This window comes from Pseudophryne corroboree, chromosome 2 (assembly GCF_028390025.1).
Source record: "Pseudophryne corroboree isolate aPseCor3 chromosome 2, aPseCor3.hap2, whole genome shotgun sequence".
Lineage (NCBI taxonomy): Eukaryota > Metazoa > Chordata > Amphibia > Anura > Myobatrachidae > Pseudophryne > Pseudophryne corroboree.
In genome coordinates, this window is record NC_086445.1 from 452,332,942 (window position 1) to 452,357,512 (window position 24,571).

General features: G+C 46.2%; 1 protein-coding gene across 3 annotated transcripts in view; it reads left to right on the forward strand.

Annotated features, from left to right (window-relative positions):
- The window catches only part of GTF2I (general transcription factor IIi), a 282,609-nt gene that overhangs the window by 161,988 nt on the left and 96,050 nt on the right, over positions 1 to 24,571 (forward strand). For all 3 annotated transcript variants that reach the window (XM_063953729.1, XM_063953728.1, XM_063953727.1), the window contains 5 exons: positions 8,659 to 8,724; positions 8,858 to 9,041; positions 17,754 to 17,812; positions 18,020 to 18,091; positions 18,703 to 18,886. In XM_063953729.1, coding sequence (XP_063809799.1) covers positions 8,659 to 8,724; positions 8,858 to 9,041; positions 17,754 to 17,812; positions 18,020 to 18,091; positions 18,703 to 18,886 — 565 coding nt within the window. The remainder of the gene's footprint in view (positions 1 to 8,658; positions 8,725 to 8,857; positions 9,042 to 17,753; positions 17,813 to 18,019; positions 18,092 to 18,702; positions 18,887 to 24,571) is intronic.

Sequence of the window (24,571 nt, forward strand, 5' to 3'; positions counted from 1 at the left end):
TCTGATTCAACCCATGATGCCTACATCCAATGCCAGTGGGATGGTTGTTGTGTAAGATACCAGTATGTGCTAATAAAGCAACTAATAGTAAATGTTACTATATTGTTCTAATTTGTTCCCCTTCCACCCAAAAAGGTTATTTATGGTATGGCTGTTGCTCTTGGCTTCTGACTCCATTGTTAAATCCACAAACTCCTGCTAAGCATAAGTATAAAGAGGCACATATAGCCACCCAATCCATAAAAGAATGCATCTTTGGATTTAGAAAAGAAAAAATAAATAAATATATATATATATATATATATTTATTTGAAAGACTTGTTTCTCTAGCATCCATAAGGGATACTGGGGTTCACTTAGTACGAAGGAGTATAGAAGGGGTCCAAAGGAGCCAGTGCACTTTAAATTTCTTCAACTGGGTGTGCTGGCTCCTTCCCTCTATGCCCCCTCCCACAGCCAGTTTAGAAAAATGTGCCCTCGGGAGAGGATGCACACTCTGGAAGCTCCAGTGGATTTTTTCTTCAGTTTATTTTAAACTCTATTATTTTCGGTATACTGTTTGGGCAACAGCATACCTGCACCGTGGGAGTTAAGGGGGGGGGGGGGGGGCAGTTATCGGCCTCTGTAAGGTGTCAGAGACGCTTCCCCACTGCAGACCACCGTCCTGAGAGGTTGTTGTTCTGTGGGGCACTGCGCCTTGGCGGTCGCAATCGCAGCACGCCGCACACCCCTAACGCAGCCTGAAGGTGAGAAGAATGGTGAGTACAAACCGGGGGCCCCGCTAGGGTGGGTCCCCTGGTTCTTTGTGCGGCGCAATGGCAGGGGCGGCATATGGGACCCTTCCCAGGGGGGCTTTAGCGTACACTGGCAGCAGAGTAAAAATTAGCATACACTGTGAGGTTTTTACATTATCAGGAGACATTGCCAGTATAGATAACAGTATAAGCTCTGGCGCCATTAGAGGGGGCGGAGCTTCCTCAGAGTGGGACCAGCGGCATTTTGGTGCCTTTCTCTGCCCAGCGCTGCAGCAGCAAGAACACACAGCTCCTCCAGCACTCCGGGATACCCAGCAAACTGCTACAGGGGTGTAAAACAGGGGGAGAGCCGCTATTGTACACATTATAGTGTCCTGGATAGGACAACAATCCGGCTTTACTGTGATATATTTATTAGCCTGCAGTCTTACTGAGTCTGACAGGCTGGGTGTGCTGTCCCTCTCTCACTGGGTCTCCTCACATACAGTAAAGGGCAGGCTTGCTGTTATACCTTTTGTGTGTTGTACTGTAAACATGGTCAAACACCAATTATGCAGTGTCTGTCACACCAGATTCTCTTCCTCAACCGTGGGCTTCCTGTCATGTGAGCAATGCAATCAATCCTCCCAAGTTATTGAGGAGACTGGGGGGGAGGGTCAGGAGCCATCCTGGCTTGGTGCCATAAAAACTATGATGGCAGACATGTCTTTTCAGCTCTCTGTTAATCAACAGACAACACAACAACTGCAACAAGCTGTTGCAAATCTGGCTGCTAAAGCAGATGATAAACAGCCCCCTCTCCTTAGTTTAGGGCCACTAAAACATGGGCTAACTGATTTGCTCTCAGAATCTGAAGAGGAGATACAGGAGGAGGGGGAGGATTTAGCGCCTAATGCAGAGGATTCTACTCCTGCACAGGGTATGGACCCCTTCATTCTTGCTATCAGGGATGTATCACAAATCCCTTTGTAAGATGCGGGTGTACCGCAGTCGTTTTTCCTAGCACAGAAGAAGCTCAGTGTCACTTTTCCTCATTCACCGGAATTAGATGACATATTTAAACAAGCCTGGAAAAATCCTGATAAAAAATATCAGGTTACACAGAGGTTTTTACAACATTCCCACTTACACCTGAAAGTAGGAAATATTGGGAAGAACCCCCAGACGTAGACGTCTCCGTCTCCTGCCTCTCAAAAAAGGCGGTGCTACCAGCTCTTGGCTACTTTCCACTAAAGGACCCTAGGGATAGGAAAATAGAAATTACACTGAAGTCTATTTACACAGCGGCTGGTGTATATGATAGCGGGCTGCTGGATGACTCATGCCATCCATACCTGGGCTACTCAAATTCAAGAGGGCCTTGCGGGGGGTGACCCTATTCAAACACATTCAAGACACTGCACGTATCCTGTGTGACTCCCTCAAGGAAATAGGCACTATCAATGCTAGGACTACTACCGTGGCAGTGTCAGAGTGCAGGGCTTTGTCGGGACGCAGATTCCAAGTGCAGTGTGGAGTCTATTCTCTTCTCAGGGGAGTGGCTCTTTGGGGTTGAGCTAGATGTGTGGATTTCTGAGGTCACTGCGGGGAAATCCACATTTCTCCCCTCTGAGACCCGCTGGCTAGGCGCCGTCTACTCAGTCCTTTCGGACTAACAGGTTCCGATCAAGAGCCCGGGGTGCCTCCAATGCGACACGAGGCACCAGAGGTAAGGCAAGAAAATCAGCTACTGCCAGTTCTCAGAAACCAAGCACCAGCGCAGCTTCCACAAAAGCCTCAGCATGATGGTGCCCCCCCACCCCGAGGGGATCTCGAGGTGGGAGCTTGACTGCGTCTTTTTAACCGCGTCTGGGATACCTGGGTAAAGGACCTTATTTCTCAGGGCTACAAGCTGGAGCGCGACAGTGCTCCTTTCCAACGATTTTTCAAATCAAGCTTACCAGTTTTGGAGGATACACGAGTCCCGTTACTACTGGCCATCCAGTAGTTGGTTCAGTCACGAGTCGTTGTTCCAGTGCCAATACAACAACAAGGAAAGGGTTATTACTCCAACCTGTTTGTAGTACTGAAACCGGACGGTTCGGTAAGGCCCATTCTGAATCTAAAATCTCTGAACCCTTACCTAAAGGTTTTCAAGTTCAAGATGGAATTCCTGAGAGCAGTGATTGGGGTCTGGAAAAACGGGAGTTCATGGTTTTGCTGGATATAAAGGATGCTTATCTTCATATCCCAATTTGGCTGCCTCATAAGGCTTACCTGCGGTTTGCCCTACTGGACGATCACTACCAGTTCCAGGCGCTACCCTACTTCCTGTCCACAACTCTGAGGGTCTTCACGAAGGTGATGGCAGAGATGATGTTTCAACTAGGAGTCCAGGGGGTCAATGTTGTCCCTTACCTGGACGATCTCTTGATAAAAGCGAGATCCAGGGAACTTCTCCTGCTCAATATAGATTGCACTGTTCAGCTGCTGTCACAATATGAGTGGGTCCTCAATTTACTGAAGTCTCACCTGGAGCCTATTCAGCGACTCCTGATCCTGTGTATGTTTCTGGACACTGTGGCTTAGAAAGTGTTCCTCCCAGGGGACAAAGCAAGGACACTCCAGGAGATGGTCCGACTGGTCCTACAGCCTACTCGGATATCCATCCATCTTTGCATAAAATTGTTGGGAAAGGTGGTGGCCTCATATGAGGCCATCCAATACAGATGGTTCCATGCCAGAACATTACAATTGGATCTACTGAGCAAGTGGTCCGGGTAACATCTGCAGATATACTGGATAATACGTTTGTCACCTCAGGCCAGGATCTCCCTCCTCTGGTGGCTACAGTCCTCAAACCTGCTTGAAGGTCGCAGTTTTGGGATTCAGGATTGGGTCCTCCTCACGACAGATGCGAGTGAGAGGATGGGGAGCTGTCACCCAGGGGGTTTAGTTCCAGGGCAGGTGGTCAACCCACGAAGCCCCACTTCCCATCAACATTCTGGAACTTCGGGCGATCTACAATGCTCTGCTTCAGGTCTCTCCTCTGCTCAGGGATCTGGCAATCCAGGTTCAGTCGGACAATGAACCTGGATTGCCTGGTGGTGGCCTACATAAATCGACAAGAAGGGACAAAAAGCAGAGCCTGCATGCAGGAGGTGTCAAAAATACTCCTCTGGACATAAAGAAACGCAAGAGCAGTGTCAGCCATCTTCATTCCGGGGGTGGACAACTGGGAAGCGGACTTCCTGAGTCGTCACAATCTCCACCCAGGAGAGTGGGTTCTCCACCAACAGGTGTTTCAACAGATCATCGACCTGTGGGGCTGCCCACCGATAGACATGATGGCTTCTCGGCTCAACAAGAAGCTTCGCTGGCATTGCTCCAGGACCAGGGACCCTCAGCCGAGGGCAATAGATGCACTGACGTCACCTTGGCCTTACCGGCTGGTCTACCTGTTTCCTCCGATTCCGTTGCTCCCATGGTTGCTCAAGCGAATCAGGAATCAAGGGACCAAGGCAATTCTGATTGCCCCGGATTGGCCTCGGAGGACGTGGTACACGAATCTTCTGGAAATGTCCATCGCAGACCCTTGGCCTCTGCCAATGAGAAAAGATCTTCAATAAGGACCGTTCATCTAACCGGACTTACAGCGTCTTCGTTTGACAGCTTGGAAGTTGAGCGGAACATCCTAGCTCACAAAGGTCTTTCCAAGAAGGTTATTGCAACCATGGTTCAGGCCAGAAAGCCTGTGACGTCATAACACTATCATCCTATCTGGAGAAGATATGTCTCTTGGTGCGAGGAATGCACATATCTGCCTGCAAAATTCCACTTGGGACGTTTCTTGCGTTTCTTCCAGGCTGGTGTGGATAAGGGCTTACGTCTGGTTTCCATTAAGGTCCAGATTTTAGCTCTCTCAATTTTCTCTCAGAAGAAGTTGACAGTGTTGCCAGAAGTCCAGACCTTCTTGCAAGGAGTACTTCACATACAACCCCCGTTTGTGCCGCCTACGGATTTGAATGTGGTGTTTGAACCTCTGACGACAGTGGAAGACAAGTACCTCACGTGGAAAACGGTGATGTTACTGGCCCTGGCTTCTAATAGGTGTGTTTCAGAATTGGTGGCCTTATCGCGTAAAAGTCCCAACTTGGTCTTTTACGAGGACAGAGCGGAGCTCAGGACTAGGCAGCAGTTCCTGCTAAAGGTTGTCACTGCGTTCCACCTGAATCAACCAATTGTTGTCCCGTCTAGTGCTGGCACCTCTTCTCCTCCGGAGTTATTGGATGCTGTGCGAGCCTTGAAGATTTATATCAGAAGGACGGCTCGGATCAGAAAGACTGATTCATTGTTCGTGCTCTATGATGCGCAGAAAAAAGGTTGTCCTGCTTCTAAGCAGCCCATTGCTCGTGGGATTAGGCTGACTATCCAACAGGCCTATGTGTCGGCAGCCTTACCTGATCCACAGTCTCTGAAGGCCCACTCTACAAGATCGGTGGGGTCTTCCTGGGTGGCTGCCTGTGGAGTCTTGGCCTTACAACTATGCCAAGCTGCTACCTGGTCGAGGAAGAACACATTTGTGAAGTTCTACAAGTTTGATACCCTAGCCAAGTTTGGGCAGGCGGTGCTGCAGACGTCTACGCACATTCCCGCCCATTCTGGAAGCTTTGGGACGTCCCCATTGTACTAAGTGAACCCCAGTATCCCTTATGGATGCTAGAGAAACGGAATTTTAATACCTACTGGTATATCCCTTTCTCGTAGTGCATAAGGGATACTGGGCGCCCGCCTCAGTTCATTGACTTGTCTTCAGGTTCTTGGTTAAAGTTTACATGCTCAGTTTTGCTGATGTTACCAGCCGTTGCTGGTCATTTTATGTTATGATGTGCTGGTGTATGAATCTCACCACTCATTGGGAGTCATTCTGAGTTGATAGCTCGCTAGCTATTTTTTGCAGTGCTGCGAACAGATAGCCGCCTTTAGGGGAGTGTATTTTTGCTTTGCAAGTGTGCGATCACATGTGCAGCCGAGCACTACAAAAACGTTTTGTGCAGTTTCTGAGTAGCTCAGAACTTACTCAGCCGCTGCGATCACTTCAGCCTGTTCTTGTCCAGAATTGCCGTCAGACATCCGCCCTGCAAACGCTTGGACACGCCTGCATTTTTCCAAACACTCCCAGAAAAGGGTCAGTTGCCACCCACAAACGCCCTCTTCCTGTCAATCTCTTTGCGATCGGCTGTGTGAATGGATTCTTTGTTAAATCCATCACTCATCAACAATCTGCTTTGTACCCGTACAATGCACCTGCGCATTGCGGTGCATGCGCAGTAGTGACCTGATCGCAGCGCAGCGAAAAATCCTAACGTGCAATCAGGTCGGAATGACCCCCATTGTTATTATGTTCCTTCTCTCAAGTATGTCCTTTCTCCTTCGGGCACAGTTTTATCTATATTGGCTGTGGGAGGGGGCATAGAGGGGAGGAGCCAGCACACCCAGTTGAAGAAATGTAAAGTGCACGGCTCCTTTGGACCCCTTCTATACCCCATCATACTAAGTGAACCCCAGTATCCCTTATGGACTATGAGAAAGGGATTTACCGGTGGGTTTTAAAATCCCGCTTTTTATATCATTTTGCAAAAATGTTCGACATTGTGCTCTACTGCTGTCTATTGCATAATCACGCAAAAAAATTATGCAAAATACAGTTACACAATTTTTTTGACAATTTTTTTTAACTACAAAATTTTAAACATCATTTATGTTTTCATGTATAAACAATGTAAAGAGAGAGCTTCCCCTTTAATTAGTGTGCATTTGATACATTTGCAACAATATGATGCAGTGAGGGTGTTCTATTCTATTTTGCTGGGGATTTCAAGGTATTTGAGGTTCGATTTAGGAAAGGATTTCATAAATTCAATTCTAAATCCCCTCCAAACATGAATCCAAATCGAGTTCGATTTTTAGTAAATAAGGGATTTTTGAAAAAGTTTAGAAACTCCAAAAGGAATCGATTTTGAAGATTTATAAAGTGCTTTCCAAAATTGAATTTTATTAAATATACCCCCTGGACTTTTATACTAACTGCCAGGAATTTTTATACGTTGTCCAGAAGTAGCCATGATCATGTATTAAGTGAGTGTAAAAGGATAGTAATTTGGTTTGCATAACTTTCCTTCCTGCCCTATTCCCGTAGCAGGTAGTCAGGCCTATTCTTAGGTTTTAGTGAAAACCAGTTAGTACTGCTAGTCTCTGATTCGAGGGTGAAATGGTCACAGATGGCTTACTTAGCCTATTCTTTCTTGGTAGCAGGAGTGCCGCATAGCGCGTTTGGACCTTTGCCATCAATAGACAATATAGTCCAAGAGTCTTTAGGTCAATTCTAAGTCGGGCCAGTCTTCCAGGACAGGATCCATCTTTATTTCACTTCAGACACTAACATTTAGAGGGTTAGCTTGAAGTGACCAGGCAGGGATCCACATTCAGTCTTTCACAGCAAACGAAGTGCATATAAATATCAACTGATCTGAAAAAAGGTACTGGTATTATTAAAAACACCTCCCATCAGCTGCTTCCAAAGGGGAAATTGCCATCCTAACTAGAATACCTAAAAGTAAGAAATATTAAGCTGCGCTAGCCAAAGTGCAAATGGTTAAACTATTAATGTTACATTTACCATTATGAACTAATTTAACTTAAATAAATATATATATATATATATATATATATATATTTTACAAAAACATAGCAAACATAAAAATGATTCATATTCAGTACTAGCATAGTACAGCACAAGAACTGGAGTATAGAAGTATTTATTATATAAACAACCTAAATTCTGTCCTATAGTTTCCCATTAGAGAGGTGCAGGGAGAACCCTCAGGTAATCAATGTTTTTTGGTTTGTTTGGCAGCATTATAAGTTGTTATGAAAACTGTTTTTATTATATATTTTGCATTCATTTGTCAGAATGTATATGTATTTGATGCTTACTCAAACAACATGTTTTCTTTTAGTTGCAGTTGCGAAATGCGTCTTTTGCCGATGTGTCTGTGTTTGTATGATAATGCTGTAGCTGGCGGCCTTCCTATTGAGATGCCCTGGGCTGCTGCGCTAATCATCTGCTGTGCGTCTGAGTCACTGCAGCTGCTTGCAGTCACTGACCGTGACACATCCGAGTCTTGCTGGCCACCCCACTAGTTACCACCCAGAATGCCAATCAAAATTGCATGGATTTTAATTTCGATCTGTGTCTCAGAGCGGTAACCATAACTTGCATCCAATGCCGTCCCTGCATCCACCTCTTAATCAGGCCCTGTGTGACTTCCCTTCCCCTTCCCTTTTTTTCTGTAGTCCCTTATAAATCTAAAAAACAAACACAATTTTTAAAAAGAAATAAATAAATGAATAACTAGAAACAAAGCCATGGTAAGTGCAGAGTTTATTATGTATGCTCATTTTCCTTGTAACAGCCAAGTAGAAAAAAGATAGTCGCCAAACTTACAGTCAAAAGAAAGTATTGTTCTGAAAAAAGTACCCCCCTCATCACCACTGAGCACTCCCTAAGGCACTTTGCAGCAATAGTGAAGAATTGATTCTCCCCCTTAAACCTGACCTATCATATAGGGCCAACCTTGGTGGTCAATAACCGGGCTGTAGAGAGCGACACCAGACCTGGGTCAGGTAAAAAGTACTAGCGTAGCCGTGATTGGGAGGAGGTTGTTGTTTAAGCATTTTATTTTGCTTGCCATGGGAAGCGTGTCCCTCCTCCCTGGGCAGCGCCATCTTCCCAGTTATATTCTGGCAGATGGTGCATGTGCTCTGGGGGGGTTGTACCCATCTCTCTGTGCCAGTGCTCATTAGGGGTAACAGCTGGTTATTGTGTGATGTTAAGTTCAGTATCTGTTTTCCTTCCCCCCAGAAAAGTGGAATGCAAGAATTACTGAGCTAAGAAAGCAGGTGGAAGAATTGTTTGAAAGAAAGTATGGTACGTTGATATGCTCAGCTTTTTAACAGAGATGACTTGGTAGTAATAACAGTATTAATTAGTTCATAATGTTATTTTATATTGTATTATTTTTTTGTTGGTGAACATTATGTTTTATGTATTCTTTTAAAAGCTGAAGCCATAAACGTCAGTTGTCCAGTATCCATTCCATATCACCTTTTCCAGTCAAATTCAGAAGACCTGTATGTGGAAGGCCTGCCAGAAGGAATCCCATTCAGGAGACCATCAACTTATGGAATTCCACGCCTCGAAAGGATACTGCTAGCACGGGAAAGGATACGATATGTCATCAAAAAGTATGTTGTTGTTATGTGATTAGTGTCTTCTTTAGGAAGTAATTCTTTTTGACCCAACAAGCAGTAGATGTCGGGAATGGATTTCTAACAGTGGTGTCAGAGTCAAAACATGAACCTGATTATAAATAGAAGTGTAGGCTGTTTTCAAGTATGTATATGTAATATTAACATTGCTAATCAAAAGTTCATATGTATTAATTTGTTAGTATTAAGTCTAATAAAAAAAACCTGTGTGAATTTAGTAAATACTAGTTTGTTTCTCAATTCACCATTGGGAAGAAAGACTTACACTTACGTTAACCCCTTCCCTGCAGAGTATGCTTGGGGCTCGTCCTTGCATATGCATACACAAGGGGATATTCGGGTTTGTTAGTAAAACAAAAAAACACACTAATGGGCAAAACCATGTGCACTGCAGGTGTAACATGTGCAGAGAGATTTGGGTGGGTTATATTGTTTCTGTGCATGGTAAATACTGGCTGCTTTATTTCTCATACGTCCTAGAGAATGCTGGGGTCATCATAGAACCATGGGGTATAGACGGGATCCGCAGGAGACATGGGCACTTTAAGACTTTGAAAGGGTGTGAACTGGCTCCTCCCTCTATGCCCCTCCTCCAGACTCCAGTTTTAGAATTGTGCCCAGTGAGACTGGACGCACTACAGGGAGCTCTACTGAGTTTCTCTGAAAAATACTTTTTTGTTAGGTTTTTTTATGTTCAGGGAGGCTGCTGGCAACAGTCTCCCTGCTTCGTGGGACTTAGGGGAGAGAAATATGACCCACTTCCAGTGAGTTCAAGGGCTCTGCTTCTGGCTACAGGACACCATTAGCTCCTGAGGGTGCTGATCGCTGGGTACGCCTAGATGCTCACTCCCGCAGCTGGCCGTCACCCCCTTTCAGAGCCAGAAGTCAGAAGACAGGTGAGTAACCGAAGAAAAGACTTCAGCTTCACTGACGGCATTTTCTGAGGTACCGAGCAGCGGGCAGACGCTGCGCGCCGAGCTCCCACACACAGCACTACAGGGTGCGGGGGGGGGGGGCGGCCCTGGGCAGCTAAAATCATCCTCATTATTCCACTGGCAAGAGGGGACGTTAGTGCCACGGCACTGTCCTAACCCCCGCCAGTATAAACATCAGAAAAAGCGGGACAGAAGCGCGCCATGAAGGGGGCGAAGCTTCTTCCTCACTGCGCCATTTCCTCTCCGCAGGCTGCAGAGACGCTGGTCCTCCTCACACTGACAAGTACCAGGGATGCAAAACGGGGGGGAGGCAGGTCAGTTGGTGCAATATATATGTGATTGTAAAAGCGCTTTAATTCTTGGTGTTTTCAGACCCATTGATTTAGCGCTGGGTTGTGAGCTGGCAAATCCCCTCTGTGTCTCTCTGACAGACTTTACTGTGGGTCTGTCCCCTATATGCCCGGTGTGTCTGTGGGTGTTTGGTGCATGTGTGTCGACATGTCTGAGGCTGAAGGCTCTTCCCAGGAGGAGGCTGTATTAGGGACACAAACGGCTGTGGGGGTGACCCTGTCGGCACCGCCGACGCCGGATTGGGTAAATGTGTTGAACGCCTTGAATGCTAATGTGGCTCTTATTAGTAAGAGGCTAGATAAGTCTGAGTCTCAGACCCAGGCATGGAAGAAATCTGTAGAAGATATGTTATTGCAAAGTCAGGTCCCCTCAGGGTCGCAGAAACGTACGCTGGCCCAGTTGCCAGACACTGATACCGACACGGACTCTGATTCCAGTGTCGACTATAGCGATTCCAGATTAGATCCAAAATTGGCAAAGAGCATTCAGTACATGATTGTGGCGTTTAAAGAGGTACTACATATCACTGAGGACCCGGCTGTCCCTGATAAAAGGGTCTGTATGTATAAGGAAAGGAAACCTGAGGTGACGTTTCCTCCCTCTCATGAACTGAACACGCTATTTGAAAAAGTGTGGGAAGGTCCTGACAAAAAGTTTCAGATCCCCAAAAGAATTACGGTAGCTTATCCGTTTCCCTTGGCGGATAGGGAAAAGTGGGAGTCACCCCCCACTGTGGACAAGGCTCTGTCACGTTTGTCTAAAAAGGTGGCTCTCCCGTCACCTGACACGGCGGCCCTTAAGGATCCTGCAGATTGTAAACAAGAAACTATGTTAAAGTCCATTTATGCGACCACAGGTACGCTACTCAGACCTGTCATTGCGTCTGCATGGTAAAGTAGTGCTATCGAAAAGTGGGCAGACAACTAGTCTTCTGAAATAGATACCCTAGATAGGGATAGCATCCTCTTAACGCTGGGTTATATCAAGGACGCTGCAGCATACCTTAAGGAAGCTGTGAGAGATATTGGTCTTTTGGGATCAAAGGCCAATGCCATGGCAGTATCAGCTAGGCGAGCGTTGTGGATTCACCAATGGAATGCTGATGCTGATTCCAAGAAAAGTATGGAGTCTCTACCATATAAAAGTAAGGCCTTATTTGGTGACGGCCTTGATGATTTGGTATCTACAGCTACCGCGGGTAAGTCATCCTTTTTACCTTATGTTCCTCCACAACAAAAGAAAAGGCATCACTATCAGATGCAGTCCTTTTGGCCCAATAAATACAGAAAGGGCCAAGGTTCTTCCTTCCTTGCTACTAGAGGAAGGGGAAGAGGTAAACGATCACCAGCGTTGTCAGACTCCCAGGAGCAGAAGTCCTCCCAGGCTTCTGCCAATTCCACCGCATGACGTTGGGGGCACGTCTCAAACTCTTCAGTCAGTTTTGGGTTCGTTCGGACCTAGACCCATGGGTTTTACAAATAGTATCCCAAGGGTACAAGCTGGAGTTTCAAGACGTTCCCCCTCGCCGTTTTTTCAAATCGGCCTTACCAGCTTCTCTTCCGGACAGGGAGGTAGTTTGCGTCGCAATACAAAATTTGTGTCAAAATCAAGTTATCGTCAGGGTTCCCCAGTCAAAACAGGCAGAAGGTTTTTATTCGAGCCTGTTTGTGGTCCTGAAGCCGGACGGCTCGGTCAAACCAATCCTAAACCTGAAATCCCTAAATTTCTACCTAAAGAAATTCAAATTCAAGATGAAGTCTCTCCGAGCAGTGATCTCCAGTCTGGAGGAAGGGGATTTTATGGTGTCGGTGGACATAAAGGATGCCTACTTACATGTTCCCATTTATCCTCCGCATCAGGCTTACCTGAGGTTTGCAATACAGGATTGTCATTACCAGTTTCAAACGTTGCCGTTTGGTCTGTCCACAGCTCCAAGGATTTTCACCAAAGTGATGGCGGAGATGATGGTTCTCCTTCGCAAGCAAGGAGTCACGATTATCCCATACTTAGACGATCTCCTGATAAAGGCGAGATCCAGGGACCAGTTGGTGCAAAACGTTGCACTCTCCCTGACAGTTCTTCAGCAACATGGTTGGCTCCTAAACTCGCCAAAATCACAGTTGATTCCGACGACCCGGTTGTCGTTTTTGGGAATGATATTGAACACAGAACTACAGAGAGTCTTTCTTCCAAAAAGGCTCTGGAACTTCAGAGTCTGGTCAAACAAATTCTGAAACCAGCAAGAGTGTCAATCCATCAATGCATTCGGTTGCTGGGGAAGATGGTTGCGGCCTACGAGGCCATTCAGTTTGGCAGGTTCCATGCCAGAGTGTTCCAGTGGGACCTGTTGGACAAGTGGTCCGGATCCCACCTACACATGCACCGGAGGATAATCCTGGCTTCCAAGACCAGGGTATCACTCCTGTGGTGGCTGCACAGCTCTCACCTCCTAGAGGGCCGCAGGTTCGGGATACAGGACTGGATCCTAGTCACCACGGATGCAAGCCTCCGAGGCTGGGGGGCAGTCACAATGGGAGAAAACTTCCAAGGAAGATGGTCAAGTCAGGAAACTTGTCTCCACATAAATGTTCTGGAGTTAAGGACCATTTACAACAGCCTTCTGCAAGTGGAACATCTTCTTCGAGATCTGCCTGTGCTGATCCAGTCGGACAATGTAACAGCAGTAGCGTACATAAACCGTCAAGGCGGAACGAAAAGCAGAGTGGCAATGGCAGAAGCCACAAGGATTTTCCGCTGGGCGGAAAAGCATACAAGCGCTCTGTCAGCGATCTTCATTCCAGGGGTGGACAACTGGGAAGCAGACTTCCTCAGCAGACACGATCTCCATCCAGGAGAGTGGGGCCTCCACCAAGAAGTCTTCGCAGAGGTGACAAGTCATTGGGGAGTTCCTCAAGTAGACATGATGGCATGTCGTCTCAACAAGAAGCTTCAGAGATATTGTTCCAGATCAAGGGACCCTCAAGCAATTGCAGTAGATGCACTGGTGACACCGTGGGTGTTTCAGTCGGTGTATGTATTCCCTCCACTTCCTCTCATTCCAAAGGTTCTAAAGATCATAAAAAGAACAAAGATCCGGGCGATCCTCATTGTCCCAGACTGGCCAAGGAGGGCTTGGTATCCGGATCTTCAGGAATTACTCATAGGAGATCCCTGGCCTCTTCCTCTGCGCGAGGACCTGTTACAACAGGGGCTGTGCGTGTATCAGGACTTACCGCAGCTACTTTTGACGGCATGGCGGTTGAGCGCAAAATCCTAGCCCGTAAGGGTATTCCCAGTGAAGTCATTCCCACACTTATTCAGGCCAGAAAGGGGGTAACGTCTAAACATTACCACCGTATTTGGAGAAAATATGTTTCTTGGTGTGAATCCAAGGGGGCTCCTACAGAAGAGTTTCGGCTAGGACGTTTTCTCCATTTTCTACAAGCTGGTGTGGATGCCGGCCTAAAATTGGGCTCAATTAAGGTACAGATTTCGGCCTTATCGGTTTTCTTTCAGAAACAATTGGCATCCCTTCCAGAAGTTCAGACTTTCGAGAAAGGCGTGTTGCACATCCAACCTCCGTTTGTGCCTCCAGTGGCACCATGGGATCTTAATGTGGTGTTGCAGTCCCTTCAATCACATTGGTTTGAACCTTTACGGACGGTGGAGTTGAAATTCCTCACTTGGACAGTGGTCATCCTGTTGGCCTTGGCATCTGCAAGGCGGGTGTCTGAGTTAGCGGCCTTGTCTCACAAAAGCCCTTATTTGATCTTCCATGAAGATAGAGCTAAATTGAGGACACGTCAACAATTTCTACCGAAGGTGGTTTCCTCTTTCCACATGAACCAACCTATTGTGGTGCCTGTGGCTACCGACGCCTTCGCTGAGTAAAAATCTCTGGATGTGGTCAGAGCTTTGAAGATTTATGTTGCCAGAACGGCTCTGATTAGGAAAACAGAGGCTCTGTTTGTCCTTTTTGCTCCCAATAAGGTTGGGTGTCCTACTTTCAAGCAGACCATTGCACGCTGGATTTGTAACACAATTCAGCATGCTCATTCCACGGCGGGATTGCCGTTACCGGAATCGGTGAAGGCTCATTCTACTAGAAAGGTGGGTTCATCCTGGGCGGCTGCCTGGGGGGTCTCGGCATTGCAACTGTGCCGAGCAGCTACTTGGTCGGGGTCAAACACAATTGCAAAGTTCTACAAGTTTGACACCTTGGCCGATGAAGACATTAAGTTTGGTCAATCGGTGCTGCAGAGTCATCCGCACTCTCCCGCCCGTTCTAGAGCTTTGGTATAACCCCATGGTTCTATGATGACCCCAGCATCCTCTAGGACTTATGAGAAAATAGGATTTTAATACCTACTGGTAAATCCTTTTCTCTTAGTCCGTAGAGGATGCTGGGCGCCCGTCCCAGTGCGTACTGTATCTGCAGTTATTAGTTGTGGTTACACACATGTTGTGTTACGGTTTTGATCAGCCTGTTGCTGAAATTGTTCATGCCGTTGGCCTGTGTTCTGTTGAATGCCATGTTCTGCGGCATGCTTGAGGTGTGAGCTGGTATGAATCTCACCTTAGTTTTAACAAAATTATCCTTTCCTCGAAATGTCCGTCTCCCTGGGCACAGTTTCTATAACTGGAGTCTGGAGGAGGGGCATAGAGAGAGGAGCCAGTTCACACCCTTTCAAAGTCTTAAAGTGCCCATGTCTCCTGCGGATCCCGTTTATACCCCATGGTTCTATGATGACCCCAGCATACTCTACGGACTAAGAGAAAAGGATTTACCGGTAGGTATTAAAATCCTATTTTTTACACTTCAATTTAGATTTCAGTTTGAACACACCCCACCCAAATCTAACTCGCTCTGCACATGTTACATCTGTCCCATCTGCAGGGCAACATGATTTTGTCCATTAGTGTGCATTAGTTTTTTTTGTTTGCTAACAAACCTGAATAAGGTCTACAGTGAAGAGAGTGAGCTACCCTGACCTTTGTAGCGGCAGGTATAGCTCGCCCCAAAACAAAATTTCCTGCCAAAATTGGAAGTGTGCACATGCGTGTCGGCAGCACTGTTGCAAATAAAGTAATTAATTAAAATGGTGGAAAGAGGGACTTTAAGTCCCTCTATATCCCCAACACTATAATATAGAAAGATGGTGTCCTCGCTTTCAAATTTTGTGACTACATAAAAGCTTTTGTTTTCCGTATGTTTTTAGAGGGGTACTAGGTGCCCTATCACACCTGAAATTTCATCTGTAATCCACAGATGAAAGAGGCAAATTCCCTCTAACAAATTAGCACCTGTGAGCACCATACAATATAGCACAGTGTTGTTGTTGTTGTTGTTGTTGTTGTTGTTGTTGTTGTTGTTATTATTAAAATCCGTGATACTGATGTTGGAATGTGATGAGCACTAACTTTGTAAAATGGCCTCAGCACAGGGGTGAGAAACCCCTCAGCAGCAAAAGGGTTAAAGGACAATTAATCTTAAAATACAACTGCAAGTATCTGCGGGTTCTCGGAGAGTCTGCCTGATGTTTGAAAGTAGCAATCATTTAAAAGGTAAAACCAACCTGGTTTTGCCTTTTTAAATTATTGCTATTTCAATTCTACTGTGTATATCTCCTCTATGTTTATCAGCAACAGTGAGCAAGAGAGATCTATTGAGACACTGGTACAGTGATATAATTTACAGGGGTATCCGGTAAGAATCTTGACAGCCAGAAAAGTTGACATGTTCATAATGTCGACATGTAACAAGTTCACACCAGACTGCTGACCGTACATTTTAGTGTTATTTTTAGGGTAAAGGATGCAGAAAATGTATGCTACTGTTGACACCTGGTGTCGACGTGTTAAATATTGATATTTTGCCCATGTCGACATTTGTGAATGTCCACATTTCTTCTGTTGCCCTAACATCCATATTGACATTCAGACTGTTAACATTCAGAACATGTCGGCATTTTGGTGTCGACATTTTGAATGTAGACTTTTTATACCACACCCTTTACAGGAGATTATAAATGTATGAACATCACTTGGGGATTACATTTAAATATACAATTAATCATTTAAATTATAGTTTAAAATCAATTATTATATGTTTCATATACACATTTTCACTATGAGGTAGATCCACCAGGCAGTGAGCACTTTGAGTCCTATTGGGAGAAAAGTGCTATAGTGTATAAATAATATTATTGGTATTCTCTGAGATTATGAGGCGTCCTATACCTATAACCTATAAAAACACAAATATAATGTCAGAATGCATTTCCTGTCAGATGAGCAGCTAAATTCTATATTGTTCTGGAACCTGTAGAAAAGACAAATTGCTGTACAGGCATAGCATGACCTGTGGTAAATATTGGTAAGCATGTTACTCAGATTTTCAGGTAATAATCTATCAAAAAAGACTTTCTGGGTTCATATGCTTAGTTAGCACTTTCATGACTGATCATATGAATGGGTTTCTAATCTTCCAGGACCAGGGACTAAGCAGGAGATTTATCAGAGCTGAGAGAGAATTAAAGTGGGTAATTGTGTCGCCAGGGTCTATACCATTAGCCCCGATAAGCAGGCGCGAGCTGCGTTTTATCTGGGATATTGTCTCACCTGCCTCAGGCAGGCAAAGCAAAATCCCAGAAAACACCCCCGTTTTCGTCCAAAAATAGGGCTGTTTCTACCAAGAACACACAAGTTTCTCTGAACCTGTGTGTTTTCGGGGAGAATTTTTAGGGTAAAAAATGCAAAAAACATCTGTACCGATGTGTCTTCACTGGTGATTGAATACCAGCCTAAGTATTAACCAATCAGCTCTTAACTGTCATTTTTCAACTACAGCCTGTAACATGACAGCCAGAAGCTGATTGGTTGGTAATTTATTTTTCTCCACATTATCTCTCTCCGAATTTTGATAAATCTATCCCTGTATGTTCCAGGGTTGCACATATTCCAACAGTAGTCGGATGTAGGAAAATATAATTTATTACATTACACAGGTTTTGCTCTTAATGTAATGGTGGAGACTGAACATATATGGGTGCACCCACTGGTTACATTAGTATCTCATTAATTATTACGGTTTCTTGGATTTTTTTAATAACCTACTGTATGTCTATACTTCCTCTTTTTTAATCTACTGTAACCTTATGTGTAATCCATACACTACTGTGAAGTATAGTTGAGTCAACCTGTATTTGTGCCCAGTTACTGTACATCTGCCGAATATGTATTGATTTATTCTGTATATTTGTCACTTGATCTGTTATCGGACTTGTAATGATTAAAGGAACCGAATGAAAGAGGTTTCTAATTTGTTATAATTTATATGTGTCATTGTTGAGCTCTGCAAATGTCTTCAATTATATTAATGTTCTAATATCACTTTTTATAGACCTGAACTTTTGAACACTACAATAGAAGCTATGACCACTGAAAAAACAAATTCAGGAGGTAATTTGACTTCATTTCTATGTCATGCTCTCAGATTTTGTCTGAAATAGCCTCTTTATTTGTCTATTGTTTCATTTATTTAAGTTGGAATTGTAGTTAGAATTACATTCTTTTGTAAAATGGGGTACACGACCAGGTTTGACAACAATATTCATTGTCATTTCTGGATGTTCTGTTTTACACTATTTCTCACTGGCTTATTTTTAGTGAAAGAAGAGTGGTATGCAAGAATAACAAAATTAAGAAAAATTGTTGATCAGCTGTTTAGTAAAAAGTTTGGTAAGTGCTTTTGTTTTCTCCCATGTTAGTGATATGCTTTACTCATACACATATTTATTTCATGAATCTTCAAACAAATTCATGATTGCTAATAAAGATTTTATTCTGTTCCTTCCAGCAACATTTCTGTATTGAGATATTAGGGAGGTGGTAATTCAGTTAACCTTGTACTTTAATCCTAGTGCATACCTCCCAACTGTCCCGATTTTCGCGGGACAGTCCCGTTTTTTGGGGACTGTCCCACCCGCGGGCCACAGTGTACCGTGGTGGGGATGAAGCAGTTGGGAGGCTCCTGCATTCGCTGCTCTGCTTAGCAGAGCAGCGGTGAATAGACGCTATGCACATGCGCACAGCGTCTATTCAGTGGAGACAGAAGGAGAGGGGGCATGCCAGCAGCTCACAGAGTGCTGGGCATGCCCCCTCAGTGACGAAAACGGGGCGTGGCTCGCGATTGCGGGTCCTCCGCGAAGACGCACCCCCTTTTCACAGGCCACGCCCCCTTTTCGGGAGCGCGCGACTTCGCCGCGCATGTGTCCCTCTTTCGATGAGGACAAAGTTGGGAGGTATGCTAGTGCTTATAGTTCAGTATTTTTAATGTCTTTTGTTTGCAGCTGAAGCTTTGGGAAAAACCGAGCCCATGCCTGTACCTTACCAGAAGTTTGAGGCTAACCCCACAGATATGTACGTTGAGGGGCTGCCTGAGAACATCCCTTTTAGAAGCCCATCCTGGTATGGAATTCCAAGACTGGAAAAGATTATTCAGGTTGGAAACCGGATAAAATTTGTTGTTAAAAGGTAAGTGTTTTATTTCCTGATGTTATGGACATTATTTGACATATTTACTGCACACATGATACGGAATTTGATGTCTAATAGTTCTCTTTTGCCCATATCTGAGGAACACTGCACAGCTATGGGTTTAGGGGATCATTCTGACCCAATCGCACGCTGCAGTTCATCGCAGCGGTGCGATCGGGTCAGAACTGCGACGCCGGCGCATGCCAGAAGGCCGTCGTGCCGCTACGATCGCCTCTACCTGATTGACAGGTTGACAGGCAGTGGCGGTCGCTGGGCGTCGGGGGGGGCTGAATGGTGGCATTTGGTAGCCATTTCGTGGGCACGGTCTGGCCAACGCAGGCATGGAAGGACCGAGCGGGGGGCGGGTCACAGCGGCTGCGTGACGTCACACGCAGCCGCTGCGGGCCGGGGGAGCGATGATTAGCTCCTGGCCAGCATGCTAAAGCTGTGCTGGCCAGGAGCTCCTCTTGAAGTGCAAAGGCATCGCCACTGTGCGATGCCTTTGCACTTCTGCGGGGGGGGGGGGGGGGGGGGGCAGGCACTGACATGCGGGGCGGGATAGCCCTGTGCTGGGCGTCCCCCCGCATGTCCGTGTGAATGATCTTAGCTGTGCTAAATTTAGCACAGCTATGATCATCTCGGAATGACCCCCTTAGACGGGAGGCTGATGAGTAGGCAGTAAATAGTTAAATTATTGAAAACTGGAACCCCGTACGTATCTGAGCCCTTCACCCCACCCAGACTCAGTTTATTATTAGAAATAGGGAGATTTTGCTCTTTATTTCTCCTACAGCATGCCTCAGCCTTCTTAAGGCACTTGGGAGCAGGGTAACAGTGCCTGTTCTTTGTCGATAACTCCGTTCTGACACTGGGAAGGGATACCTGGCACCAGAGGGTGTGCTGGGTCCCGATCTACTATATGCACCATTTAAAATTTTCCTGCCATCCTGGGATCCGCTGATTTTATTTATGCTTACCATAACATACTGTGGGTAGGTAGGGGCCATTAGAGCAGGCAGTTGGAGGGTGCTGAAGGGCAAAGGTCACCTCTGGATACACATTTCAATTTGGAACTTTGAAACATACTCTTTATGCCACCACTAAATTTGGCTAGTCTGAGTCATATGCAATTTGGGCACAATGACAGAGGGGGAACTGGGGTGGGAAGATGCTTTTTCACATAAGCAAAGTTCAGTGAGAGCATGTTCCTGGAAATGAGTGCCAGATTAATCTGTAAGCACGCCTGTTAGGAGGCCTACCTTTTGCACCTTGTATAGGAAGGTGCAAGCATGCCTGATGATGATGATGATGATGAAGATGATCACTAGTTGGAAAATAGCTGCATATGCTGTCTACGCAAAAACATCTTCAATTTGCATGTATCATTTGTGGTAATATGCCCTTTCTCCTTCATTATAGCTGGCGGACACTGGACCATGGGGTAGTGGGTTAAAACTGTGGAGCTGGCACTTAAATAAAATAAAATTGTAGCTTTCGCACCTACACTGCTCCCCACTGCAACCCCCAGCAGGCCAGTGTTCTTTAAGTGCATACGTAGAGGGGTGTACCCGATTCTTGGTGGGAAAACGCTTGGTATAGCCTGTGAAGATATGAGGGTTTATTTACTAAGATTCATGTTCTTGCCGAATTGGTGGTAGTTTAATCTCTAATTTTATCGGCTGTCTGTTTCTGCAACTTTTTGAAATTATTTTAGGTAATTTACTAAGGTGCCGAGTTTTAGTTTTTCATATTTTCCGATGTCGATGTTATTCGTATTGTCGGGCAGTGTTTTACGGGAGTGATTAGTAAAACACTGCCGGACATAACACAATGAAGCCCGGCCGAATCAGTGAGATCCGTGCAGAGCTTCATTGCGTACGGTATGAAAAGTATTTAAACAGTTAAAAATAAAAATAAATTGCGTTGGGTCCCCCCTCCTAAGCATAACCAGCCTCGGGCTCTTTGAGCCAGCCCAAGTTGTTTAAATACCGTGGGGAAATTGACTGGGGTCCCCCCGTATTTTTAAAACCAGCACCGGGCTCCACTAGTCAGAGAGATAACGCCACAGCCGGGGGACACTTTTATATAGGTCCCTGCGGCCATGGCATTACCCCCCCCCAACTAGTCACCGCTGGCCGGGGTTCCCTGGAGGAGTGGGGACCCCTTAAATCAAGGAGTCCCCCCCCCCCTCCAGGCACCCAAGGACCAGGGGTGAAGCCCGAGGCTGTTCCCCAAATCCCCCCCCAACCATCCCTGGGCGGTGGATGGGGGGGCTGATAGCCTTTGTTTGTGTAAAAAAAGAATATTGTCTTTTGTGTAGAACTACAAGTCCCAGCAAGCCTTCCCTGCTTGCTGGTACTTGGAGAACCACAAGTACCAGCATATGGGGAAATAACAGGCCCGCTGGTACCTGTAGTTCTACAACAAAAGAAATAGCCAAATAAAAACAAGTCACACACACCGTGACAGTACAACTTTAATTAACATAGATGCACACTTACACGCACACACATACTTACTTAGTGTCCCACGGAGCCCTTCGGTCCCCTTGTCAAAAAAAAGCCCAAAATACTCACCTATTTTCCAGTGATGATCGGCCCTCTTCGTTCCATGTAGAATCCACAGGGTTAAAAAAAAAAAAGCCCGGTCCAATGCACTAAAGGGGTTCCATGTTTACATATGAAACCCTTTTCCCGAATTCCGGGACCCCCCGTGACTGCTGTCACTGAAGATCCCGCCAGCCAGTCAGGGAGCGCCACGTCATAGCGCTCTCCTGATTGGCTGTGTGCTCCTGGCATGTCAATCAGGCAGAGCGCAGCGGCTAGAATGGAGCTTAGCGCAGCTCCATTCTGTCCTATTATGGGAACTTTGAGGTCTGCGGCTAACCGCAAAGTTAATTGGGGTCACCCACAAGAGTGACCCCAATTAACCTTGCGGTTAACCGCAGACCGCAAAGTTCCCATCATAGGCCAGGAGGTCTTCATGTCGGTCTGCTCCCCACGATCTGCTTATGAAGGCCGGTTTTGGTTTCACAGTTACAGGTACACCTAGATTGCATGGTACAAGTACTTCAGGATCATGGCTGGATCCTGAATTTCAAGAAGTCTCACCTGATTCTTTGTCAGCGCCTGCTGTTCCCGGGGGTGTCCTTCGACACCTCTCTACTGCCAGAGTCCAAGGCCCAGAACCTCCAGAATGTAGCCAGCCGTCCTGTACGTATTAAGTTGGACAACACCACGGCAGTGGCATTTGTAAATTATCAGCGTTCCTGAATGGAGGACTTTGATGCGTCACTCTAGGCGGTGTTCATACCAGGTGTGGGAAATTGGTAAGCGGATTTCCTAAGTAGAATGCCATTTCTCTTGGGGTAGTGGTCACTTCATCCAGACGTCTTCCAACAGTTGGTTCGGTCCAGTTTCCCCCAGCCTGATTTAGAGAAAAGGAATCAACAGAAAGTACCTTTTTTTTTTTTGCGATAAAGTTTGTTTTGAATAATTTACTGCCATATTATTGCATGTGGATACACTTTATTTCTCTTACGTCCTAGAGTATGCTGGGGACTCCGTAAGGACCATGGGGAATAGACGGGCTCCGCAGGAGACATGGGCACTAAAAAGAACTTTAGATATGGGTGTGCACTGGCTCCTCCCTCTATGCCCCTCCTCCAGTTTGATACTGTGCCCAGAGGAGACTGGGTGCATTACAGGGAGCCCTCCTGAGTTTCCTGAAAGAAAGTAATTTTGTTAGGTTTTTTATTTTCAGGGAGCCTGCTGGCAACAGACTCCCTGCATCGAGGGACTGAGGGGAGAGAATCAGACCTACTTAACTGCTAGGCTCTGCTTCTTAGGCTACTGGACACCATTAGTTCCAGAGGGAGTCGGAACGCAGGTCTCTCCTAGCTGTTCGTCTCGGAGCCGCGCCGCCGTCCTCCTTACAGAGCCGGAAGATAGAAGCCGGGTGAGTATGAGAAGAAAGAAGACTTCAGAGGAGGCAGAAGACTCCGGATCTTCACTGAGGTAACGCTGCGCGCCATTGCTCCCGCACAACACACACACGGCAGGCACTGTAAGGGTGCATGGCGCGGGGGGGGGCGCCCTGGGCAGCAATTAAACCTCTGGCTGGCAAAATCAGGGCATTTATGGGCTCTACGTGATATATCAGAGATCCCCCGCCAGTTTTTTTTTTTTAAATAGATGAGCGGGACCGAAGCTCGCCGCTGAGGGGGCGGAGCTTGATCCTCAGCACTCACCAGCGCCATTTTCTCCACAGCACACCGCTGAGAAGCTGGCTCCCCGGACTCTCCCCTGCTGAACACGGTTTGAAAGAGGGGGGGGGGGGCACATAAATTGGCGCAGTGTTATATAGATATATACTAAAAGCGCTATCTGGGTAATTTTCTTTTTTCCCTGGGTCATTAGCGCTGGGTGTGTGCTGGCATACTCTCTCTCTGTCTCTCCAAAGGGCCTTGTGGGGGAATGGTCTCCAGATAGAGAATTCCCTGAGTGTGTGGTGTGTCGGTACGCGTGTGTCAGCATGTCTGAAGCGGAAGGCTCTTCTAAGGAGGAGGTGGAGCAAATGAGTGTGAGGTCTCTGTCGGCAACGCCAACACCTGGCTGGCTGGATATGTGGAATGTTTTAAATGCAAATGTGAATTTATTGCACAAAAGGTTGGACAAAGCTGAGTCCAGGGAGTGTACAGGGAGTCAAACCCTGCCTTTCACTATGCCGCAGGGACCTTCTGGATCTCAAAAGCGTTCACTATCCCAAATAGTAGACACTGATACCGACACGGATTCAGACTCCAGTGTCGACTACGATGATGCAAAGTTGCAGCCAAAATTGGCTAAAAGTATTCATTATATGATCATTGCTATAAAAGAGGTGTTACATATCACAGATGACCCCTCTGTCCCTGACACGAGGGTGCGCATGTATAAGGAAAAGAAACCTGAGGTAACCTTTCCCCCATCTCACGAGCTGAACAAATTATTTGAAAAGGCTTGGGAATCTCCAGACAAGAAGCTGCAGATTCCCAAAACGATTCTTATGGCGTATCCGTTCCCGACTAAGGACAGGATACGGTGGGAATCCTCCCCGAGGGTGGATAAAGCGTTTACTCGCTTATCCAAGAAGGTAGCGCTGCCATCTCAAGATACGGCAACCCTCAAGGATCCTGCTGATCGCAGGCAGGAGACTACCTTGAAGTCTATTTACACACATACTGGTACCTTACTCAGACCGGCGATAGCGTTGGCTTGGGTCTGTAGCGCTGTAGCAGCATGGGCAATATAGATACGCTGGATAAGGAAACCATTTTATTGACCCTGGGTCATATTAAAGATGCTGTCCTGTATATGAGAGATGCTCAAAGAGACATTGGCCTACTGGGTTCCAGAGCCAGCGCTATGGCGATTTCGGCTAGACGAGCCCTATGGACTCGACAATGGACGGGCGATGCCGACTCGAAGAGGCATATGGAGGTTTTACCTTACAAGGGTGAGGAATTGTTTGGGGAAGGTCTCACGGACCTGGTCTCCACGGCTACGGCAGGTAAATCATCTTTTTTGCCTTATGTTTCCTCACAGCCTAAGAAAGCACCACATTATCAGATGCAGTCCTTTCGGTCGCATAAACCCAAGAGAGTGCGGGGATCTTCCTTTCTTGCCAGAGGTAAGGGCAAGG